This window comes from Colletotrichum karsti (assembly GCF_011947395.1).
Source record: "Colletotrichum karsti strain CkLH20 chromosome Unknown Scaffold45, whole genome shotgun sequence".
Taxonomy (NCBI): domain Eukaryota; kingdom Fungi; phylum Ascomycota; class Sordariomycetes; order Glomerellales; family Glomerellaceae; genus Colletotrichum; species Colletotrichum karsti.
In genome coordinates, this window is record NW_024065945.1 from 308,620 (window position 1) to 332,439 (window position 23,820).

Here is a 23,820-nt window from a genome sequence, read left to right on the forward strand (position 1 = left end):
CTCTTCACGAGCAGCATCTTCAGGAGGTGCTAAGACTGGCGAGAGACCCCGCAACAGTCTCTGCCTGAAGAGCAGGATCGATGCTTTCTCCAATTTCAGCTAAGAAACGATCGTGGTTCCATTCCGGGTGCCAGCCTAGATCCTTGTGCCGCTCGGATTGCACCAAGGCACTTCCCAAAGGTTAGTTGGTCTTTCATTGTTCACAACGTTCCTTGTGGTAGAGATCATCGCCAACTTACGTGGAACTCCACGCAAGACGTGTGTAATAGAGCGGCAACCCCAACGCCTTAACCGCCACCTCATCGCTAGGCCATGTTGCGGGATGTGGGCTGTCCACAAGTTTCCGTTGATACAACTCCTTTCCGAGAGCTTCGGCGATCTCGTGAAAGGTGACGTCGTGGCTGCGAACAAGGTAGTATCCCTTCTTGCCAGATGCTAGAGGGCCTTGTTGTACGATACGCCGGATGAGTGATACGTAGTAGTTTGCAAGGTCGATGACATGAACTGCAGGCCATGTCTGCTCTCCAGTCAGCTTGGTTATCTGATGGGATGGATACAGGTTGAACATTACCGCGTCCTCACTGAACTGATATACTTGCTTATGAGCAGCTGCGGCGCGGATCAAGATGGGTATCTGAACCGATTGCGTGTTCCCTGTGCCTGTGCCGTTTCCATCTGAGGATCTTGTTTTAGTCTTCCACGAAATGGGACCTGGTGTAAGGATTTCACTTACAAACCAACGGCGGAACAACAATGTACGCAAATACTCCAAGTTCTTCTCCAACCCTCGCAACGGCTGTGTCGGTCTGGGGAGTTAGACAGAGAGTGCGATTGCGGAAGTCAAAACTTACCTCCCGAACAACGTACGATTCAGCTGCCTGGCGCTGTAGATCGTATATATCGTCCGACTCCTTCACCAAACCATGTGTCCAGCCTGCCTTGTCGGCAAAAGCGGTAACGCCCGAAGTCTTGTAGCGGTCAGTAAGCTTGCTTCCTTCAGAGAAAAAACATGAGCCCTACGTGTATGAAATGGACTGGCCGTCCGACGGCATCCTTTCGTTTCTTCAACGCATGTAGCAACGGTTCTGCCAGTGAGAAGTCCATCGAGCTGGCAGTATGAAGTACAATGTCGACTAACCGCAATCAGCTCATCATATCAACTAGAGTTGGAGATAATTTTCGTACTGTGATTGTCCAGCACTGCGCGAGCTACTGCATCATGGTCTGTCAGAGTAATCTTAACAGCCTGAATACCAAGATTTCTCAATTCGTCTGCCTGAGCATCGGAACGAACCGCTCCCCGTATGTTGGCAGTCGGCAGCACGCCTGAGGACAGCAAAGAGTTGAGGACCGTGCCGCCACTAATATCATGGAGTTAGTATCAGAAATTCTTCCATGTTTTCACATGAGAATATCAGGACTTACATGTAACCAGACGCACCCACGATGAGTATGTTTTGGGACATGCTGGATGAGAAGATTGATTCAAAGTAATGGTCTCGTTAACTTCTCTATTGTGGTGGACTTCCACGCTTGATTAGCAGTGTGCTTTTGTCGAGGCTCATCCAGGAGACATTTTATATGAGATTGAGCACATGAGTGATGTGGACTAGAAAGAGAGACCTGAGATGTTCAGACTCGACCGAATGTCGGCCGAACTGCACATAGATATCCCGTCTTACATAAGGAATTGCGTGCGAGTACCTGGGCATCACAACAAAAGTGCATGAGAGAATATGGTTTCCTCCGTAACTGACAAATATCGCTCCTGTGTCGTACCGGTTGGGCCCACATTGCCCAGTCGTCGTAACGTTATCACTTGGTGCTTACGAGAGGAAGATGACATGGATAACGTTCCTCATGTTCATACACCGGACGAAAGATCCCTTGAACATAAGCCATTGACGCTTGCGTATCCATTTGTACTCATATTTGATGATTATTTTCTCATTACACCACGCTCATTCCGTTCTGGTACCGGTCGTGCATGTCATACTTTCATTCATGGGTCAGACATGATTGCTTCATGTCCACCGTCATTATGTAACTCTTTTTCAATCTGACTTCTTCTGAAGGCGTTTCAATCTCGATGATATCTTCAAGAACGCCGTGACTTTTAGGGCGAACAATCAAAGTGCCGCCTGGGGGTTGAGTGTGAGGTTCTGCTGTGTTGGTAGTTTCCGATGAGTCGGCCGTTGTATGGTATGTGTTCAACTCGATATCGTGAGAGTTATGGCTTTTATTGTTGTTGTTGGATCCAAAAGTCGATGCCTTCTCGTTGAAAAATACTCTGAGAACGGGTATTGATCCAGCGACGATGGCAGTTGCTGTCTCAACTGCCGTCCAGATTGTGACATCTTTGCCATTGACTGCAAGTATTCGTCAGCTGCTGACTTCCTACCGGTGTACGTTCGACAAATCAGCTTACAGAAAAAGTCTCCCTGTTCCAACTGTACAAGATAGACGCCCTTGATAATTGCACAGACCCCTGAGCTGGATGGATTCAATATCAGTCTCAAATCCAGAAGTTTCGTGGAGAAGTTGCTTACAGCCAACCAAGGCTCATCGCGATGCAGATACCAAGCTTTTCATGTTTCCGCATGCGAAGCCCCCAGATCAGTTTCCACGGAACCAGCGCCAAAAGAAAGTCCATCGCCGCACACCAAGCTGCGTTGAAGATTCCGTAATTCAGAGTGATGGCTTTGTCCCAACACGTCCCTTCCATCTGGCTGTTGAAATTCTTTTGAACCGGGGTGCACTTGAGCCATGTCAGGGTCGCACTGGGCAACATGACGATGGTCAAGGTGACGACGGCGAACCAGACAAACGCTCTGTACCAGTCTTCCGTCAACCGAAGCAACGTTACGCCGAATCCTACTTTGCTTCCTGTTGAGGCGAAACAGGAGATCGAGGCTCCTATGGACGTGTACATCGCTATCGTCATCAGGTTCGGCGGGTCGATGTCGTAGAAGTGACGACCGAATCCGATGTTGATTCCCAGCTGCGTGATGATCGATTCGACGAAGAGGCATGTCTGGCAACTAGCATCAATAAGAGCATCCAAACGTGTGAGTTGCCGTGAACTAACCCAAGAGAAAATGAGAATCCAGTCATCCCACCATAGCTTCTGATGTCGACTCAGCTTCGCGTATATGCGCAAAGCCAAGAAGGCGCCGCAGAAGAAACAGAGAAACCAAGTAACTCCTCCGATCAGTGGTCCTCGAGTCTCTATCCCAGTCATCGCGAGGTCATCGAGTGACATGTAGCCTCGACATCAGCGCGAGTCGATTGCGGGCGCAATACGTCGAGCTCTGAATGTTTTCGACCGTTGTTGAAGGTAAGATTGCACGCCTCTGGCCTTCCAGACAGCAGCTCGCTGCAATTATCAGAATTTTGTTCCGGGCTGCCCTGGACACCATATAAGATTCCCTCAAAGCTGGTGGCACTTGGTGGCGTCAAATCGCCCTTCCGCGCTTCCCGCCCCCATGAAGCCTTTGTTGCGGCGCACGGTGGCGGGCCGGAAACGGTCTGAGTCTGCCCGAAAAGACGGGTGACCGGGGGCGAAGCCTGACTGATACAGCAAAAGGCACTGAATGCAAAAAGAGAACGAGGAATTTGCGGTCGGCTATTGCCTTTGAGATCAGACGGAGGTCGGCGATAGCTCTCAACTGGGCCATCTTGCGCGGAAGTCCAGACCTCTCGACATGGTATCAGGTCTCGGGATCTAGCCGGTGGTGTGAAGCGGCGGTAAAATGGGTGAAGTTTATCTGAGCTGATCTGGGCGGAAAGGATGTGTTGGTTCGCCAAAGCGATGCTAGGAATTCCGAACTTGTGAAGAATTTGCCAGGATGGGAGCATTATTTGAGTCAGTTTTCCGGAGATCAGGTCACTTAGATGCTCGATCATTGAAACATGTGAACAGACAGAGTCATCAGTTGCGCCAAGGCCTTCGGCGTTTCTCATTGCTCCTCTCTTGCTGCTATTGTGTTGACCAGTAAAGCCTTCTTCTCGAGATTAGCGAGGCCATCAACCGAACTGCAGGATGGAGGCAGCTTCAGTGTAAGAGGCCAAATTGACTTTCAGACTTGTCTCTTCTCCCGACACTGGTGAGATTGAGCCGAAGCTAGCGGCCATTGGAATGCTTCTAGCATCTTTCGACACGACACCACCAGATCCGAAGCGAAACTATGAAAGTGCTCGGACACTGGATCTGCGTCACCTTATGCTCGAGACTTTGGGGGATGAGATGCTGCCACGAATGCGCATTTTGCCTTCTGCTCGAAGTGGTTGCCGACTGGTTTCAAGTTGGCTGTAGCTCGGATTTGACACCAAAGTTTAAAAAGAAGACGCAGCCCTATAGTTATCCGATTCCACCACACCTTGTTGGTAATGAGATTGTGAGATCGGGCGGACATTATGAGTCCGCGTGAGGCACCAGACTTTGGCGAGACTCGGCTGAATGTGGCAACCCTCACCGTTGAAATGGCCAAGACGGATGATGATAACTGCTTTTGGAACACCCCGAAACTTTCGAAGCGACTTCGTAGTGATGATTCAGAATGGCAGAGTCAACATGTGAAGAGAAACTGAACGGTGTTGCCGCATGTTCCAGGTGAAGCCATACGATCAGAATAGGCGTAAAATCTTGGCACGATCAAGGAGAAAGGATGGGAAGGAACCTTGAAGAATACCAAATACCGTGAAACCTGATCATGAGGCAGAACCCCGCGTGCTGGAACTATTATTCTCAGCGAATTTGAAACTACATGTGAAATGGAAAGCCGGTTTTCGAAGGGGTTGGTTACCTTGATAAACAACTGATCTAATGGATAATTACAATACTTGCAATTCGCCGCGCGATAGAGTGTGGAATCTAAATCTCTCTTCCACACTATTTGACCCCTCGTCGGACCCGACGAGTACACAATTCCGATCCAATGGAGATAAGCCCACCAAATGCAAGTCCGAGTGGAAGACTGGGATGATAACCGCTACGCTATCGACGCAGAGAAGATAAGCCGAATAGCAAATTAGAAGCTTCCTTGCGACAAAACTCGTTCCCGCCTTTCTACCCACATGCATTCCTTAATGAATTGGAGCAGGATCACTGTTAATACTTTCCACGGTTATTGGTTTAGATCAGAATTTGACAATGAATCCGGCAACTGTGACTTGTTAGATTGTTGCGAATGTTCTTGGTAAATGTTGTCCACAACATGATAGGATCGATGATGCCAGCCAGAAAACCCCTTTAAACAATGAATAAACACCAGGGCCTCGATAATCTCTGCAATGAGGTTGCGTTCAAGAGCCATATGAGACCTAGGTATCTGAAATTGAATATTCGGTATGATTTCGTGATAGCCTGAATTCCCTCTGGGGGAGACGTTACAAGTTCTTATTGACACGTTTTTCAAACGAGGTTCACATATTATTGCAAACTATTTGAGGATTTAAGAAACATTAGACTTTAGGCTCTCACTAATTCTAGCAAAGATTTACGTCAGATCTCACGATCTTAGTGCGAATGGAGTTCCCCTCAAGGACGCGATAGCTTAGTTGGAAGCATTCTAGATTGTGATATAGTCCCAAGCAATCCTGAACGACTTAATACTACAAGCCAGACTAAGCGTCTCGCCTATGATCCTACGATCGTAAGACAATAAAACGGACTTGAGCCCTTCTATACCAATTATAGACTGCTTCTGATGCATATATCTTTGTCAAACAAGATTGAGAGTAGCGGGAGCCTAGGTGGTACTCCCGCCGCTTAACGCTCATCAACCAGCTACAATATAGCGACAAGGATGCCAGCAACAACAATGAAAGAAGCGAAGATACTAGAGATTAGCAAAGAGGCAGATGATCCACCTGTAGTTGATAAACAATCTCACCTGTTTGGACGTCCTTCTCCATGTATGTTCAAGAAACTGATCTTTGAGTCTGGTTCCGCCCAATCTCTTAACTGGGAAGCAAAGATATTTTCATATTTTCCGCAACATGATCAAATGGTTTAGGAACCATAACAACCAATTTGTGCAACAATGACTGAGCGAATACAAGGTCTTTGTGAGACCGAGCCTCCGTCCCACCCGCACGAGAGCGCAGAGTATCACCATGACTCTATGACGCACGGCATAGACTGCATACACATATCTTCTACTCACTATCCCCATTAGATGATGCTTCTTATCGACAATCTACAATTTGGCGACCGTAGACAGAACCAATGGGTCCTTTCTTCTCAGATGGCTGGGAAGATACAGCCGTCCCTCACTTTCTTCGTGACCAACTACACCGCCAGACTTCAACTCGCTAAAACACATTCGTTCAAAGAGACGGGAACCGTGTTTTTTCACCTTGAACCAACGCTTTTGCAACCCTGGTCGTCGTCTTGTTGCGAGGGCCCAATAAAGCCCTCGAGACCTATGCCAACGCAATCACGCCGATCTCATGGCCCAATGGTGAGATGTGGTTCTAGTCGCAACATGGGCTTCTTTTCAAATGAACTCTTTCAAGTTAAACATAGAATCTAGGGTCCCAATCTGAACAAAAAGAGAGTTTTGCTGGGTAGTTGAGTCGTGGTTCTCGGCTTGTGGGGGAATACTGGATTGTCACACTCGGCAGGGCCCCGAAGGATCAAGCGCCGGAAGTCTCCACCGAACAGCAGCGGCACGCGGTTGCGCCCGAGACGTGGCTGGACTCCGGGTGAAGGATTTGGCCAGACCGTCTGGTGTTGGTTGGTGTGGCCGCGAATGATTCTGATGTGGGATCAAGACCAAATCGCTCCATCAAAAATAACGATTCCCACGTGCGAAACAGCGCAGGATTCCGAGCCTGCAAAGGCGTTCAGCCACCGGAAAGTGTTTCTCCATCGGTTCCTCCTGTCAGTAAGACGGGTGAACGTGCTTTAGCGCCTGTGGACGAAGACAAGCTCTCTGTCGAAAGCAGTAATTAAGCCGTATCTGACACAACACTCAGTCGTCATTTGACATTTCGATTCGTTACCCAGAAAACAAAGGTACAGCATGCAGCGTAAGATGATGCGCGCGCCCTTATCGTGTTTCGTTGTGTGCTGGTCTCGGCTTGGCAGCGTGGCGTTGCTCGCCCGAAGAATACGGCCTGCTGCCACATTCTGACATGATCATCGCGGCACAGGACGGATACCACACAACCAATTCAATCACTCCCGAGTTTTGAGATGAGGCGTTGCGGAGTTCCTCTGGTGTTTTCTGTCAGAAGGAATAGTTCAGCCAACGGGTGAAGGGGAACGGGCCAACGGTGCCTCCTTGCGGTAAGTCTGCCGCCCTACTTTTCGCTCTCGAGTCCGGCCTTATTTTACTCTTCCTCGCACTTTCAGGGCTGCATTCCGTCACGGCTACGCCATACTTGAACCGTGCTTGACATGGAGACCCTCATCTGCAGACAGATATCCTGGTCTCAGATGACAGGTTTGGCCAATGGGAGTATTCCGTTAGACCAGAGCATATTTAGACTGTCATTTTCACTTTTTCTGCCGCAGGCTGTGCCCATGATACGCCGTTCCGTGGCAGCCGTTGCGATTCGTGTTGGAGTCGACACGTGCCTCCGAGTCTCAAAATGAGGAGAAGGCCACGATCGTGGGGAGAAAACTATGCAGACTGTGAACGTGAAGCTTCTCCGCATTGTTGAACTTGAAGTAAATGTCACAGGACGCGCGGCACGGCATCGTGCTTCGATCTCGAATTCCAATCTATCCGTTCATTGCGCCAACCGCTATATTCAACTCCCAGTCCAACGGAACAGTCCTGTTTCTCATGTCCCTACGGACACGGACTGGTCAAACAAAAGTGCCTGTACCAACAAGTGCCGGGCGCCCACAGCAGAAGGTTTGATCAGACGGAGACATTCGCAGCTTCTTGGCCCACTTGGTCTATCATTTCAACGTCTCTTTTGGATCACACCAACAACAATTGCACGATCTCAATCAATCCGTTGCGCAGTTGACAGCAGGGATCCGTATCTGTGATGGAGGGTTCCTTGGTCTTCTTCAGAACGGCGCCTCTCTACCCCTGACAAGCGCATTCTCACCCCCCCACGTCGCGAGTTATTATTAACGATTGACACTGCCCTTGCGGCGCCATCGTGCTGCCGCCAGCAGCTCAGTTCCCTGTCAGGACCCCGGTTCTGCATGCCACTTCAAAGTGCCCGTACGAACCGTCGAAAGCTGGGGGCCCTTTTACACGCTGATCCCCCCGCCGCGACTCGTATCACGTTGCCAAGCGGTCTGTCCTTTTCATCTTTGTTCGTTCGCGCGACCTTGATCTTGCGAAAACATGTTTGCTCGCCAGCTTGCATAGCAAATCGACCTCGAAGAAAAAGCAACGGCCCGTTTGCCAACGAAACCGCGCCGCGCTTTGTCGATTTCCACGCTTCCCTACAATGGCCGTTAGCCGGCCGACTCTGCGCCGGGTGTTGGCGTTCACCGGATCCGGCCCCGGTCTCGTCCCGTGTCTCACAGCGCTCGGACTAGTCATCCTACAAACCGGGACGGCGCTGAATCTAGTCACAGCCCGAGAGCGAGGACAGTTCAAGTTTTCGCCTTCTTCGGCTTTGACGATATCGGAGTTTCTCAGGTTTCTGGTTGCGACAATTCTGTTCAGGCGAGAAGCGCGCAAACGAGCTGCGAACGGCGGCGAGTATTCCTCGATAGGAGAGTCGGAGGAACTGGATCTCGGCAGCAACGGCGACGCCCGGTCGTCACTCGATTTCGAGGCGGAAAAGACGTCGAGACATGGGCAGATCGAAGGCGTGAGGGCGCTGTGGCGCTTCATCTGGAGCGATGCTGGCGCCGAGATCAGGTTTGCTTTTGCGCGGATCGCGCTCCTGCAGATGCTCTCCAACAACCTGGTACGGACTTTTGGGCAGCTGCATTATCTATGGTTTAAGCGCATTCATCAGAGCTGACACTGCATGTTTGCTTCTTAGTTGTTCCTCAACTACCTGATTGCCGATCCAGGTACGGTCCAGTTGACGAAAAGCGGCATCGCAATCGGCGCTGCGCTTTTCTCTACCCCGGCGTTCGGGCTCCGAGGACCCAAGACACGGTGGATGGCGTTCTTGATCCAGGTACAAACGTCGAAATCACATTGTTTGGCGCAATATTGACAAACACATCACAGACGTCCGGCTTGGTTCTCTCGCAGTACTATCCTCAACACCGCACGAGAGCATCTACGTATCAGCTGCACCTGTACTTCGTCCTGGTCGGCCAAGCTGCTTTCAGCGCCCTGGCAGATATCAACACGGAGAAGCTGATGCGAAGCACTGACCTGGGATCTAATGCATCCAACATCATCTTAGGCGCATTCGGCGCCGTGTTGAACCTGCTTGTACACGCTCTCGTGCGATACGCGAGCGCTATTGAGCCAAGTTTCTTTGCTGGCTATGACAACAAGGGACTCTCAGTCATTTTGATGACAGCCATTCTGGCCGTTGTTAGCACGGTTGCATCGAAAAATGTTGACTCTTGGGCTCGGTGGTTTACAACCGATGTCACGGCCATCATCCTGTTGTTGGTAACTGCGAGCTATTCGGCCATGAAATACAGTGTGTTCGTGATCCCTGGCACAGCACTGATCTTCATTGCTTCGCTCGCGTACTTGAAATTCAGCCCCATCAGAGATTTCGGCGCCCCGAGTCCGACTGACGAAAGGCAACCCTCTTTCCCTGCGGCTTCTTCTAGAGTGAGTCTACTTTTCGACCTGAGTACTTGTCGACCACTGCTGACGTTCGCAGAAACTCAAGTTGAGTCTCCTTACGCTGGCCAGCTTTATCGGCGCCGGCATTGTCCCCTTCGCAACCCTCGCAGAACCACCACATACCCCCGAGTACAGACTCGTGATGAGAGACGACACCGAGGGTCATTGCATAACTCCGCCAGCCGATATCATCCGCCCGTTCACAGACAAACATGCCCCATATCAAATCGAAGCCGGCGAAGGCAACCTCACCGCCTCGCCCTTCAGCAACACGCTCGCCATGGTTCGCTGGAATGCGAAGCGCATGGAGCGCGTCCCCTTGCTGCTGAAATACAAGCCCTTCTTCCACACGGTGCACATCTCGATGCCGGAAATGATGGAGGACAAGCCCAGCAGCTACCACAACCTTACTCACTCGCAGTACGAGTACCACGAGACGATATACATGCAAGTCGCGCACACGATGAAGCTCATCCTCGACGAACACCCCGATATTGAGGGCCTGATGTACTTCCACTTCGACTCGTGGATCGACCCCATGGGCTGGGTCGACGAAAACCGCCAGTCCATCTGGTACCCGACATCGCACAACACGCGACAATACGACGGTGACGGTCCGCGGTATATGTGCATGACGGACTGGCAGAAGTTCCCGCAGTGGTGGGGGTGGTATCACAAGTGGAACGAGAAGGCCGTCACCGTCAACGGCGAGATCATCCGCATGAACCGCGGCTACGACGTCGTCGAGGACGAGTTCTGCGTCGGGTGGTCCGACATTTACTACATCCCCCGCCGCTTCTTTGCGGACTTCATCTTCCTATCGTACATCTACGGATGCGCCGATCTGTTTCACGAAGTCGCGATCCCGACGATGCTGAACATCATCGACCGCAGTCGGCGCAGCGAGGCCGCGCCGTTCCAGTCGCTGATCGACCGTATTGGAGATTGCTGGGGAGGATGTTGCGATTCTTCGGCCACGGCTCACGATGTGAAATGGACGCGCTGTGGCCACAGGCTGGATTACTTGAACCAGGAGGTTGTAGACGCGCACTACAGCCGGCTTGACGAACAGACTGCATGGCTTGGTAAAACTCAGAAAAAGACTGGAAACCAACCACGGCGTTAGGGCATCGTATTCAAGGAATTAGAAAAAGGGGATCTACCCGAACGTTTCAAGTATATAGATTTAGGCATACTTGTATATACACATGTTGAACTAGAATTCGGCTCTATTGCCAAACTGATTGCCCGCTTGCCATTCATTACTATACATGCGGCCCTATGCTTTTATGGGTTTGCAAAGCACCGAGCGGTGCCATCCCTTACTCAAGCCCTCGAGTCAATGTGTATCCAGGTGATAAGCATCATCTCAACTTCTCTCCAATGTCACACTTGGGTGGTGTTTTCACTCCATGTTCGAACGAGTTTATGGTGTTGACTTGAATTGAGGATTCTTGTCATGACGCGTTGACCAAACATTATGGCATCATACCAAGATGGTTTGATTTTGCTCGGTGTCACACTGGCCATTCTGAAATGATGTCAGCTGTTGATGGAAGCCTGTCAACTCCACAGAAAGTGAAATGATATCTTGATCTCTTCATAAGAGACTGATGTTGTTTGTTTTCGGTCCATGCAAGGAGTCTGGCTGGCAAACATCGAAAGTGAGGTCATTTGGCAGTCCAGCTGTTTCTTTTGTGTAATGTGAAGTTTGTTGCATCAAAGAGATCCCAGTCCTGAAAGTCGCTCATCAGCTAACACCAAGTGGAAATATTGAGGCAGCCATATTCAATCTTAGAAAGAGCGAAGTGGGCTCATTTGGTTTAGTTGAAGCCTGCACCTTCCAGCAAAGAATCTGCCAAAAATGATGCACACCAGGTGAGGTCATCTCTTCACCAGCACTTCAGAAATTATCGTTCCTCCCTTCTCTTTATTAAAAGACCACTACCTGCAGAGTTTTAAGCGACCTTTAAAAGGATATAAAAGCCGCCCTACTTTGGAAATTGTTTTTACTCTCTATCCAGCACCTTCCTGTTCACCCCAAACTCAGGCTCTTCACACAAGAAAAACAAAGATTTTCAAGACTACCCTTCATACCAACATCAGACACCAAGATGAAGTTCTCCAGTAAGCAATATTCCCATCTTGTTGTGAACCCATCTGACATAAAGTGCAGCCCTTCTCGTCACCGGCCTTGCTGCCACCGCCTCTGCCCTGGTCGCCTCGGACAAGACCGAGGCCACCAGCCCTGAGACCAGCCACCTCGACAAGCGCAGCTGCGAGATCGTCTGCCCCTTCAACCGTTGGTGGTGCACCTGGTCTCCCTACAAGTACCGCTGCCGCCCCGATGGCCGCTTCGACAAGGACAAGAGCCACGATGACTGCGAGGCCGACTGCTACTGTGCCTGCGATCTCAGAGTCCCTGGCATTGAGCAGGTCGACCCTGCTGAGGAGGCTGCCTAGGATGATTCAAGACATTCCCGCATTCGATCCAGGGCTATACATGAAGATGGGAAATACGGTGGCTCCCAACGTATCTGGCTCAGGATGAACCTGGCTTGGAACTGATATGGCTTGGAAGGCAACGGGCAGTTAGGAAAAATTTGAGCATGGAACCTGGAACCTCTAGGCAAACAACGCATCGCAAGCAAATGGAAATGATGCTATCGTCCCATGATACGCGAAGCTAAGGATATCGTGACTTATCCTGATGATGTCGCCAGTGTGTTGTTGCTTACAGTGGCGATCTCCGTTGATGCCGAAATAATAATATGATTGTCCATCACCAATACCCTAACTTATTGATAAAATTGTATTCTAACTGTGGGCATCATGATTGGGCAGATGTCAAGCACGAAATGAAGGGAAGAATTCTGTGTCCGTATAAGGATGTCTGATGGCAGAATACATACCACGTAGCTCTTCCAGTCTCATGCATCAAGTCCGGAGTCTCTCATAGCCAGCTCATTGAACGATATACCAAGGGGAGTCAACATCATTTTCAATTTGCGCTCAAATCACACTCCCAGTGAGCTTTTATCGCCAATTTAAACTCGCCTCCCACGTTTAGAATGGATGACATACTGACATAAAGAGTCTCTCGCTGTTGTAGTCCACGGCAGGGCCTTCCACAAAATCCACCAATGACAGGATGGGTAGCGATGGGTTTGTTCTCAATTAAGAACGAGATGTAGGATCAACCTTTGCACGCCTACTAATATTTCCCCGCAATCCCCGCATTCGTTCTATCTCTTGGACGAGTTGGCGAGATGCCATTTAGCATAAATATCTCGTGTCCCAACACGGCACGTTGACTAAGAGAACTCGAGTAGTGTTGGTTCCCAGCCGGTTAGTCTCCAAGCTCTTTCCCTGCCTAAATCACGATGGCCCTGAGAGCCATCCTAGCTTCCGCCCTGGTGGCTCTTCCCTCAGTCTTAGGCCAGGACAACATCGGATTCGCTAACGGTACCAACGCCATTACGACAAAGAACTGGGACGCCTTGATCGTCAAAGATTCAGGAACTCTCGCGTCTCTTAGACCAAAGGGTAGTAACTTCGATTTTCTCCCATACGACTTGATGCTTCTCAACCGCCGCGTTCAAAACGGCTGCTATCACTGGGGCGACATCACGATTCGGTATCGAGACTCTTCTTCAACAACATGGAACGAGAGCAGCTCGGCTACGGTGAGAAAACCGGTACTAAACCTTGAGAACGAAGCATTGGCGTCATCAGACCTGTCTCCGACAATGTCTCTCGGTCCGCTCAACATCACGCGCGAATGGATCGACGTTTCTGGTGATCTAGGTCTACAATTCACTATCGCCAACACCGGAGACAACGACATCGAAATCGGGTCGCTGGGATTCGCGGCAGCGGTGAACAACATTTTCACCAAGAGAAACGTCACCGACGTCAATGAGAAATGTTCATTCATGGAGCCCTACATCGGCCAGGATGCCGGCCATCTACGTGTAATTCCCCTGAACGGAGTTGGCCCAGCTCTCGTTATCACGCCACTTCACAAGACGCCTCTGGAGGCATATAGATGGCTTTGGGAGGATAATAAAGGCGAGACAAGAATTGGGTCAAACATGTGGGAAGGATTCTTCGACTGGACGGTCCACAGCAAAGCCTGGTCCGAGAACGAGTGGAAAGACGCCGAGGCATGGAATCCGCCCTCGAGCGTTATCCTCAAGCCTGGAGAGTCGCGCATATATGGAGTCCGCTTCAAGGCAGTAACCGAGGGAGTACGGCAGATCGACGCAGCTATTCGCGAAACGGAGACTCCAAATGCCATCAGCATACCTGGGTATATAATCCCACGGGACACTCAGGCTACACTGCAGCTGCAAACAACTCTAAACGTCGTCTCTATCTCGGCTCAACCCTCTGATGCCCTCAGCATTACGCAAAAGGAAGACAAGACGTACATAGTCCAGCCATCATCGACGGCGTGGGGTCGTGTACGACTGGCGGTTGTTTATGACAATAATACCACGCAGACCATTCACTACTACGTCACAAAGCCAGCTTCAGAGGCTGTCAGGGATCTGGGTGCTTTTCTTACCACGAAGCATTGGTTCGAAGACGACTCAGATCCGTTCGGGCGTTCTCCCTCTATCATGGGCTATGACGGTGAGATTGGGGCTATTGTGGAACAAGAGAAGAGGCTAGCGCCAGCTGGACTGAGCGACGAAGGAGGAGCAGGAGCCTACGTGGCGGCTGCCATCAAGCAAACCTTCCAACCAGATGCAGAGGAAATCGCCAAGCTGGAGGTGTTCATCGACAAGGTTCTTTTCAAAACCGTTCAAGATGAGAACTATGCCGTCAAACGAGGCGTTTTCTACTATGATCCTGAGTTGGACTACAACTATACCATCACGTCCGGCCCAAAGAAGGATTACGCGGATCAGATTGGCCGCGCGTACAACTATGTCTGGCCTGCGGCAACTTACTGGTCTCTTTACCGCGCTGGAAGATCTCGGCCAGGCCTTTTGAGTTCTCATAACTGGGAATGGTATCTCCGACAAGCATACAAGACCGTCATGAGAGGAATGGAAGCGGACATTGGATTCAATGACAAAGGACTCATGGGCGAGACCATCTTCGGAAACATACTGCTTGACCTGGAGAGAGAGGGCAAAGCTTGTGAAGCTGCAAGTCTGAGAGCGGTAATGAGAAAGAGGGTCGACAAGTGGTTGACGGAAACCTACCCGTATGGTAGTGAGCAGTCTTGGGACTCCACTGGCCAAGAGGGGGTTTACTTTTGGTCAAGGTAGGTCATGAGAAACTTCTCTGCCTAGTCTTCTGGCTGATCGGAAGCTCCAGATTCTTTGGCGAATCTGCCCTTGCTGAGCGTGTTAAGAAAAGTGTGCTTGGCTACATGACCACAGTTCCTCACTGGGGCTATAACGGAAACGCGCGACGATACTGGGACTTTGTGTAAGGTTTCCGTCAAATTGGTTCTTCATCAACAGCTGACAATGAGCAGGGTTGCTGGGAAGCTTCAAGTGATTGAACGTCAAATTCACCATTACGGCTCCGGGCTGAATGCACTCGTGATGCTCTCGGCATTCAGAGATGATCCATCCGACTACTATCTGCTTCGTGTCGGATACGGAGGCACAAGTGGTCCACTTTCCAACATTCGAGAGGATGGGTTCGCTTCCTGCGCCATGCATGCGTGGCCAGAACATCTTTCATGGGACGGCTTCAGCGGCGACTACGGGCCGAACTTCGTAGGAATGGTTCTTGGATCAGGGACCTATCTGGTAGAGGATCCTGATCTCGGACTTGTTGTCTACGGCGGGTCTCTCCGGACTGAGGGAGACGTTGCCATTGTACAAGTTCGTGATCCGGTGCGTCAAAAGATCTTTATCGGATCTCTTGGGGTTGAGATCAGCATCGATGCGGGCGTTATCGAGGAGTTTACCTTCAACCTCAAATCCGGCCGCATTTCAGTGAGGGTTGGCCAGCTTGAAAGTGCACCTCAAGCCGAAAGCACTGTCATCTGGATTACGACTACGTATCAATCTTTCAAAAGGGCTACTGAGTACAAGGTCATGACGGATGGAGTGGAAGCCGAGGAAGACAGGCAAGGAAGCAAAGTTAGTTTCCACTCGGATGCTATAGAGATTCAGATAGATTAGTCTATGCGACGTTCCATTTAGCCAGCATAGTCGAAGCTCCCGCCACTCTTGACTCGCAGTAGACGCCGAATATAATCCGTCAAGACCGGCAAAAAAATGTATTGAGAGGGACGAGACTCGAACTCGCGCGGGTTGCCCCACCAGGAAACAGATGTTAAGCTGACCTTAACCTGGCGCCATAACCAACTCGGCCACCCTCCCAGTTGCGATTTGAAGCTATCCTCAAACCGCTGGTGGTTGTGGGTTGCCGCTGGGACAGGGCTTCATAACCCGCGAAGGCCCAGACCTTGTCACTGTGGAGTGACAAGTCCAAGTGTTGTGGGGGCACAAGACAGCAGTCGACACTCCTTGTCAGGACTTCTTATCAGACTGAGGAATGAGTGCCAGGATATTAGTTAGCCAAAAGGCCATTTGCGAAGCTTAGAGCAGTTTAGATGCAGATTTACAAGACTGGGCGTGCGATTGAATCATTTACCGATCAGACAAAGCAAATAAAACATCGGAGTTGACGGGACTAGATGACAAGCTTTGTATGTATGTTGGCCTAGAATCACCGGAAACATGGGGTGTGTATCCAGAGTCACAAGAAATATCCACAAAGGAATGCGAATTTCGATGGTGATGGATGTCAAATGAAGGCCCCAACAATCTGTAAAGCTGAAAGGAAACTTCGACCATGCAGTTATCGGCCAGATGCTTGATATCTCACTAAGGCCTGTTCACTTTACGGTAGCCTGAGTCATAGTCGGTATGAGGCTTTGTTGATGGTGGTAGTGGTAATATTTAATCGCCAGTACGTCCTTATATAAGGCAAAGGGCGTCCACGTTAAGCTACTTACTACTAATATTATAATATATATATAGAATTCCAAATAAAACCTTTTAAAACCTCATTTTTCCTCCTATCTTACTAAACTGTAATATACCGTAACTAAATAGAGTCTTCTATGTTGTGATGTGATATGCCTTACCAAGACCCCAGTGGACGACGCCAGAGGCGTCACCGTCCAGGGGATCGTCATAGTGTCGTCGGACGCGTGTGGTGCTTGTTGAGCGATGCGTTTCAAACTTCGAATACAAACATTTGTGCTACTGATACTTGTGTACTACAACAAAGTCCTACTAATATCTATCCAGTCTTACTCTGGCGAAGAAAATATATAAGAGATGATAGGAAATTCTCTGCCGCATATCTCCCCAGACCACAGTATCTGGCTATTTGGTAGTTAATATCACAAGGCCATAAACATTCAAGAAGGAAAATAGTGAAGCAGAAATTAGTGTGAGTCTTCTCTTAGTACCTAGAAAACCGCTACTTTTGTAACTTTCGAGTATCCCGCTTTTCTTCTTTATCATTCCCCAACGTAACATTTCTTTCAGAAAGGACCATGGACGTTGTGAACACCTTGTTTCGTGGGTTCTCTAGCTGCCAAGCTGCAAGAGAAGCTGGAGGCCCCCCGTTCCTTCCTCGAAAGCTCAACGTTCCAAAAGGAATCATCGCGATGACTTACATCTTCACTGAGAGATTTCGTGATATTCCTTCGCCGCTGATCATTCGGGTCAAACTGCCAGTCGGATACATCGGACCGGAGATTGAGGCTGAGTATCTCATTGAGGGTGATGTGGAGGACTTCAAGGAGGAGCTGAACAAGAATGATGTCCGCGTAAGTCAGATCAGGCTCTGAAACCTGTGGGCTTTTCGATACTCATGCGGCGATTTGTACAGACTTCTCGTATTGTGATCATGGAGGAGCATAGCAAGGCCGCAACGTCGGGAAAACTTAGGCTGGAGGCCACAATGCGAACCTCGGCCGACGTGGAGATAAAAATTTCCCTCACGCCAGAGGTGCTTGAGAAGCATACTAAGATTGGATGAAGAGATGGAAGATGCGGGGACCACTCAGGAGCGTGCTAAGCCCATCAGAACTTGCGATTTCGAGTGGTTCCGCGAAACGTTGTTAGAAGGTTTCCGGAAATCTTGAGGTTGATATCAAAGTTAGGTTCCTTTGATAATTGATAGATTCAATCCCAAGATGAACAAGGTGGTTGATTAACTGCTAGAGCGACAAAGACAACGCAGACGACAAGATCGCTTGGCAGCATGCTTTACTATTTGTCTCAAGACATGTTGCAATCCACGAGTCGACATCAAAGCCTGCTGACAGCTATGTTTCTTCGAGGAGATCTGCTACGGCGAGAAACGTCAACATGTTCTGTAAGATGCGCCATCAGAGCCGTCTCAGACTAGTGAGCAATGGTCCCGTATTCTACGGAGAACAATTTGGCAAATCTCAGGCAAGATCGCAAGTTCAGGTAGCTTTGCCGACCCATCACTCGCTGAAGGCTTCGCCGAACTGCGCCCTGATTTCCCTCTGGCTAACCAATAATGCCGGTTGTCTGGTCTTTTCTGCATCTGCTGTGTCACCTCAGAGCTGCTGCATGTCAGACCCAGCCACCCTAACAGAATGCCAACAACCCAATCATCTCGTACATTTGACGTGGCTCTCAAGCCGGCTCACCTGACCTTCGCAGCACAGCCTGATCTGCTGCCCAACATGCAGAGCAGCTCTCGAAATATCCCCAACTTCTTCTTCCAAGGCTTTCTCACAATTTATCAATACCTACCTGCATCAGAAAACCCCATCTCTTTAGGTGCCAAAACGCTCATCTCTTCACGTCGCGGTTAAAATCTGTCACTGAGCGTCAACCGTCATCTCACCCACGATGGCGGAAGCTCTGGGTCTTGCATCGGGCGTCATCGCCGTGGTCGACATCACTGTCAAAGCAGGCAGCACCTACGTGAAGCTCACGAGGCTCTGGGACGAAGTCAAGCAAGTCCCCGAAACCCTGCGAGCCCAAACCGAGGAGATCAGAGATCTCGAAGACTATCCCCTCGACGTCGAAACCGACTTCGTGACCAGTCCGCTCCCGGAATTCGCACCAAGCCGTACCCTGCTGGAAAGGCACATCACGAAATGTCGCTTTGCTCTAGATGAGTTGAAAGACGCAGTGGACGACGTCTACGTACAGGTCACCAACACGCGAGGTTTCAGAAGCAAAATAGCAGCTACGAAGGCTGCCTTGCGCAAGGATGACCTCAAAATCCTCAGGTCGAAGTTCGACCGGGCCTTGAAGTTATTTCAGTTGGCTCAAGCTCAAGAGCGACGCTGGATGTGAGTTGATACTATAGTCTTGCCATGTTGGTTAAGATGCTTACCTCTCCAAAGCGCGGTTGCGACGTTCACCGCGATGGTCGATGCGAACAGCCGGGAACGGCTACCTGATACACCCTCCGGGACATTGAAGAAACTCCCAAGAAAAGAATTTACAGCATGGCGTCCTGTATATGCGGGATCCACCATGCTGGGAAGATTTCACTTGGGGCATGGCAGGAACGGAAGCTTTCAGCTTTCTTATCAAGCACCAACTTGGCTTACCCAATCAGTATACTCGCTCTTAGCTCAAAGAGAAAGTAGGGGGTGGCAGGTCAACCTCAGAGCTTCTGAGGTGGTCGAACGCTTTAGTGAGCAACTATGTTGCCACCTTGCAAGGGATGACGTTACTGCCGTATCTAAATATTTGTACGAACAGAAGATGACCCCGTTCACTCGACAGCGAAATGGCTACAGCATGTTGATGGTAACTTTCTGCCACTACGAACGTATCATAATGTCATACAGTTGAAGAAGTTTATATTAATATACGTGTAATAGATTGCTTCGGTATTCGATGCTCTGGAGGTGACAAAGCTTTTACTTCAGCATGATTTCGAGGACTTTGCTGCGGAACTCTTCCACGGGAGCACGTCAGTCTACCTAGTCATCCAAGAACGCCCCGCTTCTCATCTTCGAGATTAACTAATGATGTCTTTTGTAGAACTCCATGGCTTTTTATGATCTTATCTAGCCCTTATCACAAATTCCAGACAATACATCTGCTAGACGATTCCATGCTGAGTGAGTATCTCCGCACCATAACACCTGACGACTTCAAAAAGGCCTTTAACACCGGCATTTCTCCGGAGAGTTACCAAGTTTTGTTGGACAAGTCAGGGCTCCAGAACGGATGGCTTTCCATTTCGGAGCGCCTGTCTGGTGCTTTGAGTGTGATTGTCATCAAGTATGGCACTCGATGGAGAATGCACGATCTTTGTTTCTTGCTTCCCGAAATATTGAGCCCAGAAGGCCTCGCGGAAACCTTAGAATTATCCAAGGGTATACGGTGGGGCTCCCTCCTTCACACGCTGGCAATCGGCATGGTGTCAGTGTCTATAACAGAGGCGAATGACAATACCTTCATGGAAGATAGACACGAAGAAGAGGATGAGGAAGAAAAGAGATGGGCGCGGACCCTGCTTGCCTGCATCGAGGCAGCTCCTACGACATTGCATCATCCCGAATTGTTTTGGGTTTATGATTTAAAGACGTTCGTCGAATGCACACCGCTTGCAGCCATCATAACCTGGCTTGTAGAGCAGAGAAATTGGGCTATATGGCGGTCGAAGCTCTCGACAAAGCAATCCTTGATCAATATCCGCGCGGCTTTTGGGCTTTGGATCGGAACAGTAGCTGCTGCTGGGGTCGACCTTCTCTTATACGGAAGAGAAGAAAAGCGGATGCAGGAAGAAGGACATTCGACGGTTCGGCAGAGACTTTGCGCTCGACATCAGGATTTCAGAGGCGGTTGGCACAAGATTTCCAGTCGGGCTTCGATCGTGGGCATCACGTATGGCAGTTTGCCGTCGCAGTGGCAACTCTGGATAGTCGACCATGATTATGAATACGCCGCTGGGGAGTTTTGGGAGATGATAGAAGCACAAAAATTCAGTGTCCCGGGAGATTGGGTAGATCCTGTGGATGAATGGGAAGAGACTGATAGGTGGTTGAGAGAGACACCGCCGCCGTTGATTTGGTCCGAGTACCGCAAGATTCGACCGCCTGTGTAACCCTACCGCTTGGTTGCTCACAGATTTGGTCACCGATGGTCTCTCTTCACACCGGATATTGTTGCGACGAGTGCCCTTTGGATCAGGACTTTCGGAGGGCTACATAGCTGTTCCAGTTTCCATTCTATATATCTGATTCACTCATGTTCCATTTAGCCACAGTTATCTTACACGCTGTTCGCCATTCTCGTAGTTCCTGACCATGTGTTTCCTTCCGTGGCAGCACCGCGGTGAATGACATAGTGGCATTTCGAAACTTACTATTACACTGATTCATAGACATTGGCAGTTTGATCATTCACCCTTGCAACAAATTGAAGAGTTTTATAAATAGCCCATCGCTGGCGTGTTCCTCAACCCCAAACTGCGTAGACATCCTCAAATACAACCAAGCAACAAGTGTCCTATAACTTCTTTAACCTACGCCTTGAAACCAGCTAACTAACAAATATCACGAAATGGGTTCCGACAAAATGGGCGCCAGGGCCGCGGCCCGCATCGCCGCCAAGGGCCACGACGTGAGTCCTATTCCTTCAATCATGTTTCCCCAAACCCAACGGATATACTCCTGACACGTTTGGCATTATAGAAAGCCTTCGCCAAGCGGGCCGCCGAAGCCGCGAAGAAGAACCAGTCCGGCGGAGGCTCCTCTAGCTCGGGCAGCAAGTCTGGAGGCGGATCGTCCGGCTCCAATAACAACAGCGGTGACTCGAACCCGAACAGTGGGAAGAAGTAGTGAGAGAACAGCCGTTATCTAACCAATTAGCGAGTAAGTAGAGAATGAAAAAGTGAGTTCGAAGTCACTGCAGAGCTTGTAAATGGTGAAATGCTTGTATTTTCCAGGTCGACTTTTGCGCCTTTTATGAAATGATATCAGCCGCGATCCGCAACGCCTTTGTCCCCAACCCATGCAATATGCAGCCCAAGGTATCACATATAGTCTACATCCTAATAAGATTATCTCGCACGCTTCCCCAGACTCTCGCTTCATCGTGGTTTAGGGTAGTGGAATCGCGGGTTTGCTGGCTGGACCTCCGTCGCCGGCATCTCTACCACACCAGGCGGAGGGGGCGGGGGCTGCAGACTTGATGCCTGCACGGGGATAGACGCAAGCTCAAACACCCCAGGCTGCGGTGCCGGCGCCGGCGGAGGGTAAGAAGCTTGAGGGTGGTGCCCCCAAGCGTGTAACTGCTGCTGCTGCTGTTGCGGCGGCGGAGCGTACGGCGCATATGGCGGTTGGGGAGAGTTCGTCGCCCATGTCTGCGCGCCGGGGCTCGGGCTGGGCGTGATATCCGTCGTCGGCCGCCAGCCCGGGGTCTTGTTTTCCGTCTTGTACTCGTGCGGGTTGTACACGCCGAAAGCGGCGGCGGTCGTGGGCGGGCTGTGGTGGTGCGGGTTGTAGCCGGTCGCGCCGATGCCGCCGTCCAGCATGGGGCGCGACTCTTCGTGCGCGGCGCGGCTTTTCTTGAGGCGCCAGATGAAGGCGATGATGCCGATGATGGCGACCGCTGCCACGCCCCCGCCCACACCGATGCCGATCTTGGCGGTCGTAGACAGACCCGAAGTCGCTTCGTCGGTGTTGGATTGTGTCGGGGCTGGGGTCGAGGTCATGGTGACGGTCGCGCCGCCGGTTGTGGTGGTGACCAGGGTCGTGGGCTTCGCGGTCTTGGATGTTGCGGTTGGTGTTACTGAGAGGGAGGTGGCCGAGGCGCCGGCGGCGACGAGCTTGTTGAAGTCATCCTCGCTCACGGACAAGGGTGTGTTGGAGTTGGCGCAGGATGTTTTCAGATCGCTGTAGACCTCCGATGCTGTGCTCTTCGCATCCTTTCCCAGGCACTTTGCTGCGTTGGTGACGAACTTGCCCTTCGAGTCGCTGCAGAGGCACTTGTTCATATCGGAGACGTTGTCGCCATCGCATTGACTGCTATCGGAAGCAGAGTATAAGCATGGTTGTGCCGCGCTGGGGTAGTAGCTGAAGTCGTTTGAATATTTGGCGACGATTGGTGTTGCGAGAAGTAGGAGGCTCAAAAGGCTCGAGGCCTTGCTCCTTGAGGGAGCCATGATGGCGGTGATGTCAGGTTATGACGTCGCGGAAGGATTGTTGAGAGTAGAGTAGCCGTCGCCGAGAGGACTGGTAAGATAGTAATAAAGGTTTCCACCCAGGTTTGCCATGCGATTTACGAATTTGATGAGGATGGATTGGACAATGAGGTATACTTCAGCTGTGATATCTCACAAGATTCGAATCTCGAGACAAGGATATCGATGGATCGTCGTGCAGGGGTGAGCTGCAAAAGAGGAACAGGTGTTCGGCGCTGCGACTGATAGAAGAGGCGCCGAGGGCGTTTTAATAACCTAACAGGCCTGACAATGTGGACGGATGAGCTAGGAGAGAACGGGATGGCTGGGTTCTGCAGTAGCGTCCACGGACAAGTTTGGACCTGACATGAAAGAGGCTGAAGCTGAGGATGAGCAGAAAGACAAGGGGATGATGAGATGAGGAGGTGCAGATGAGACGGGGGGGAAGGGAAGCTTGTTTCTGAGGATAAGCGGGTGCCTGACATCCCCATGCTGCCATGTTTATCTCTTCTCCCACTGTAAGGGTGAAGGAAGTGATTACCTACTTTGTCTTGGACATCTTTCTTCTGAAGGCGGAGTAAGGATGGGATGGTCTGCTCCACCCTTGCGCTCTCGCCGAAGAATGACGGCGACGAACATTCAATTGAGGAAGCCATCCAATGAGAGGCAGCGAGGGTCCGAGGCAGAGAGCAACCACTTGCTGAGTGGCTGTGTTGCTCATGATGCTGTGCAGGTACCAGGCGCAGGGGAATCTCTCCGCGGTGATACATATGCAGAAAATAAAGGCAGAATCGGGAAAAGAGCACCTGGTGCTAGGGTGCCACAGGATCTGCCGCTAAGCTCGAAAGCGTTGAGCGTCGCTAATTTTAGAGGCTCAAGCCCCAACTCATTGAACTTGTGCCTG

General features: G+C 50.5%; 8 protein-coding genes across 8 annotated transcripts; 5 read left to right on the forward strand and 3 right to left on the reverse strand.

The window, feature by feature from the left end:
- Positions 1–19: 19 nt before the first annotated feature.
- CkaCkLH20_11111 (uncharacterized protein) lies at positions 20–1,466 on the reverse strand (the record flags this gene model as incomplete). The annotated part of the gene is made up of 7 exons (XM_038893825.1): positions 20–170; positions 240–675; positions 734–806; positions 852–968; positions 1,048–1,133; positions 1,186–1,361; positions 1,426–1,466. The coding sequence occupies 7 exons, from the start codon at positions 1,464–1,466 to the stop codon at positions 20–22; spliced, it is 1,080 nt and encodes a 359-aa protein (XP_038740925.1).
- A 484-nt stretch (positions 1,467–1,950) lies between these two features.
- CkaCkLH20_11112 (uncharacterized protein) lies at positions 1,951–3,064 on the reverse strand (the record flags this gene model as incomplete). Its single annotated transcript, XM_038893826.1, has 4 exons — positions 1,951–1,995; positions 2,065–2,369; positions 2,429–2,493; positions 2,550–3,064. The coding sequence occupies 4 exons, from the start codon at positions 3,062–3,064 to the stop codon at positions 1,951–1,953; spliced, it is 930 nt and encodes a 309-aa protein (XP_038740926.1).
- Positions 3,065–8,421: 5,357 nt separating this feature from the next.
- Positions 8,422–12,203, forward strand: CkaCkLH20_11113 (uncharacterized protein; the record flags this gene model as incomplete). The annotated part of the gene is made up of 5 exons (XM_038893827.1): positions 8,422–8,889; positions 8,968–9,108; positions 9,162–9,725; positions 9,778–10,825; positions 11,917–12,203. The coding sequence occupies 5 exons, from the start codon at positions 8,422–8,424 to the stop codon at positions 12,201–12,203; spliced, it is 2,508 nt and encodes an 835-aa protein (XP_038740927.1).
- A 920-nt stretch (positions 12,204–13,123) lies between these two features.
- Positions 13,124–15,892, forward strand: CkaCkLH20_11114 (uncharacterized protein; the record flags this gene model as incomplete). Its single annotated transcript, XM_038893828.1, has 3 exons — positions 13,124–15,018; positions 15,072–15,185; positions 15,235–15,892. The coding sequence occupies 3 exons, from the start codon at positions 13,124–13,126 to the stop codon at positions 15,890–15,892; spliced, it is 2,667 nt and encodes an 888-aa protein (XP_038740928.1).
- Positions 15,893–17,394: 1,502 nt separating this feature from the next.
- Positions 17,395–17,768, forward strand: CkaCkLH20_11115 (uncharacterized protein; the record flags this gene model as incomplete). The annotated part of the gene is made up of 2 exons (XM_038893829.1): positions 17,395–17,556; positions 17,619–17,768. 2 exons carry the CDS (start codon positions 17,395–17,397, stop codon positions 17,766–17,768), a joined length of 312 nt encoding a protein of 103 aa, XP_038740929.1.
- An 848-nt stretch (positions 17,769–18,616) lies between these two features.
- Positions 18,617–19,069, forward strand: CkaCkLH20_11116 (uncharacterized protein; the record flags this gene model as incomplete). Its single annotated transcript, XM_038893830.1, has 1 exon — positions 18,617–19,069. The coding sequence occupies one exon, from the start codon at positions 18,617–18,619 to the stop codon at positions 19,067–19,069; it is 453 nt and encodes a 150-aa protein (XP_038740930.1).
- Positions 19,070–21,295: 2,226 nt separating this feature from the next.
- Positions 21,296–21,573, forward strand: CkaCkLH20_11117 (uncharacterized protein; the record flags this gene model as incomplete). Its single annotated transcript, XM_038893831.1, has 2 exons — positions 21,296–21,355; positions 21,427–21,573. 2 exons carry the CDS (start codon positions 21,296–21,298, stop codon positions 21,571–21,573), a joined length of 207 nt encoding a protein of 68 aa, XP_038740931.1.
- A 251-nt stretch (positions 21,574–21,824) lies between these two features.
- On the reverse strand, positions 21,825–22,898 carry CkaCkLH20_11118 (uncharacterized protein; the record flags this gene model as incomplete). Its single annotated transcript, XM_038893832.1, has 1 exon — positions 21,825–22,898. One exon carries the CDS (start codon positions 22,896–22,898, stop codon positions 21,825–21,827), a length of 1,074 nt encoding a protein of 357 aa, XP_038740932.1.
- Between the last annotated feature and the right edge of the window lie 922 nt (positions 22,899–23,820).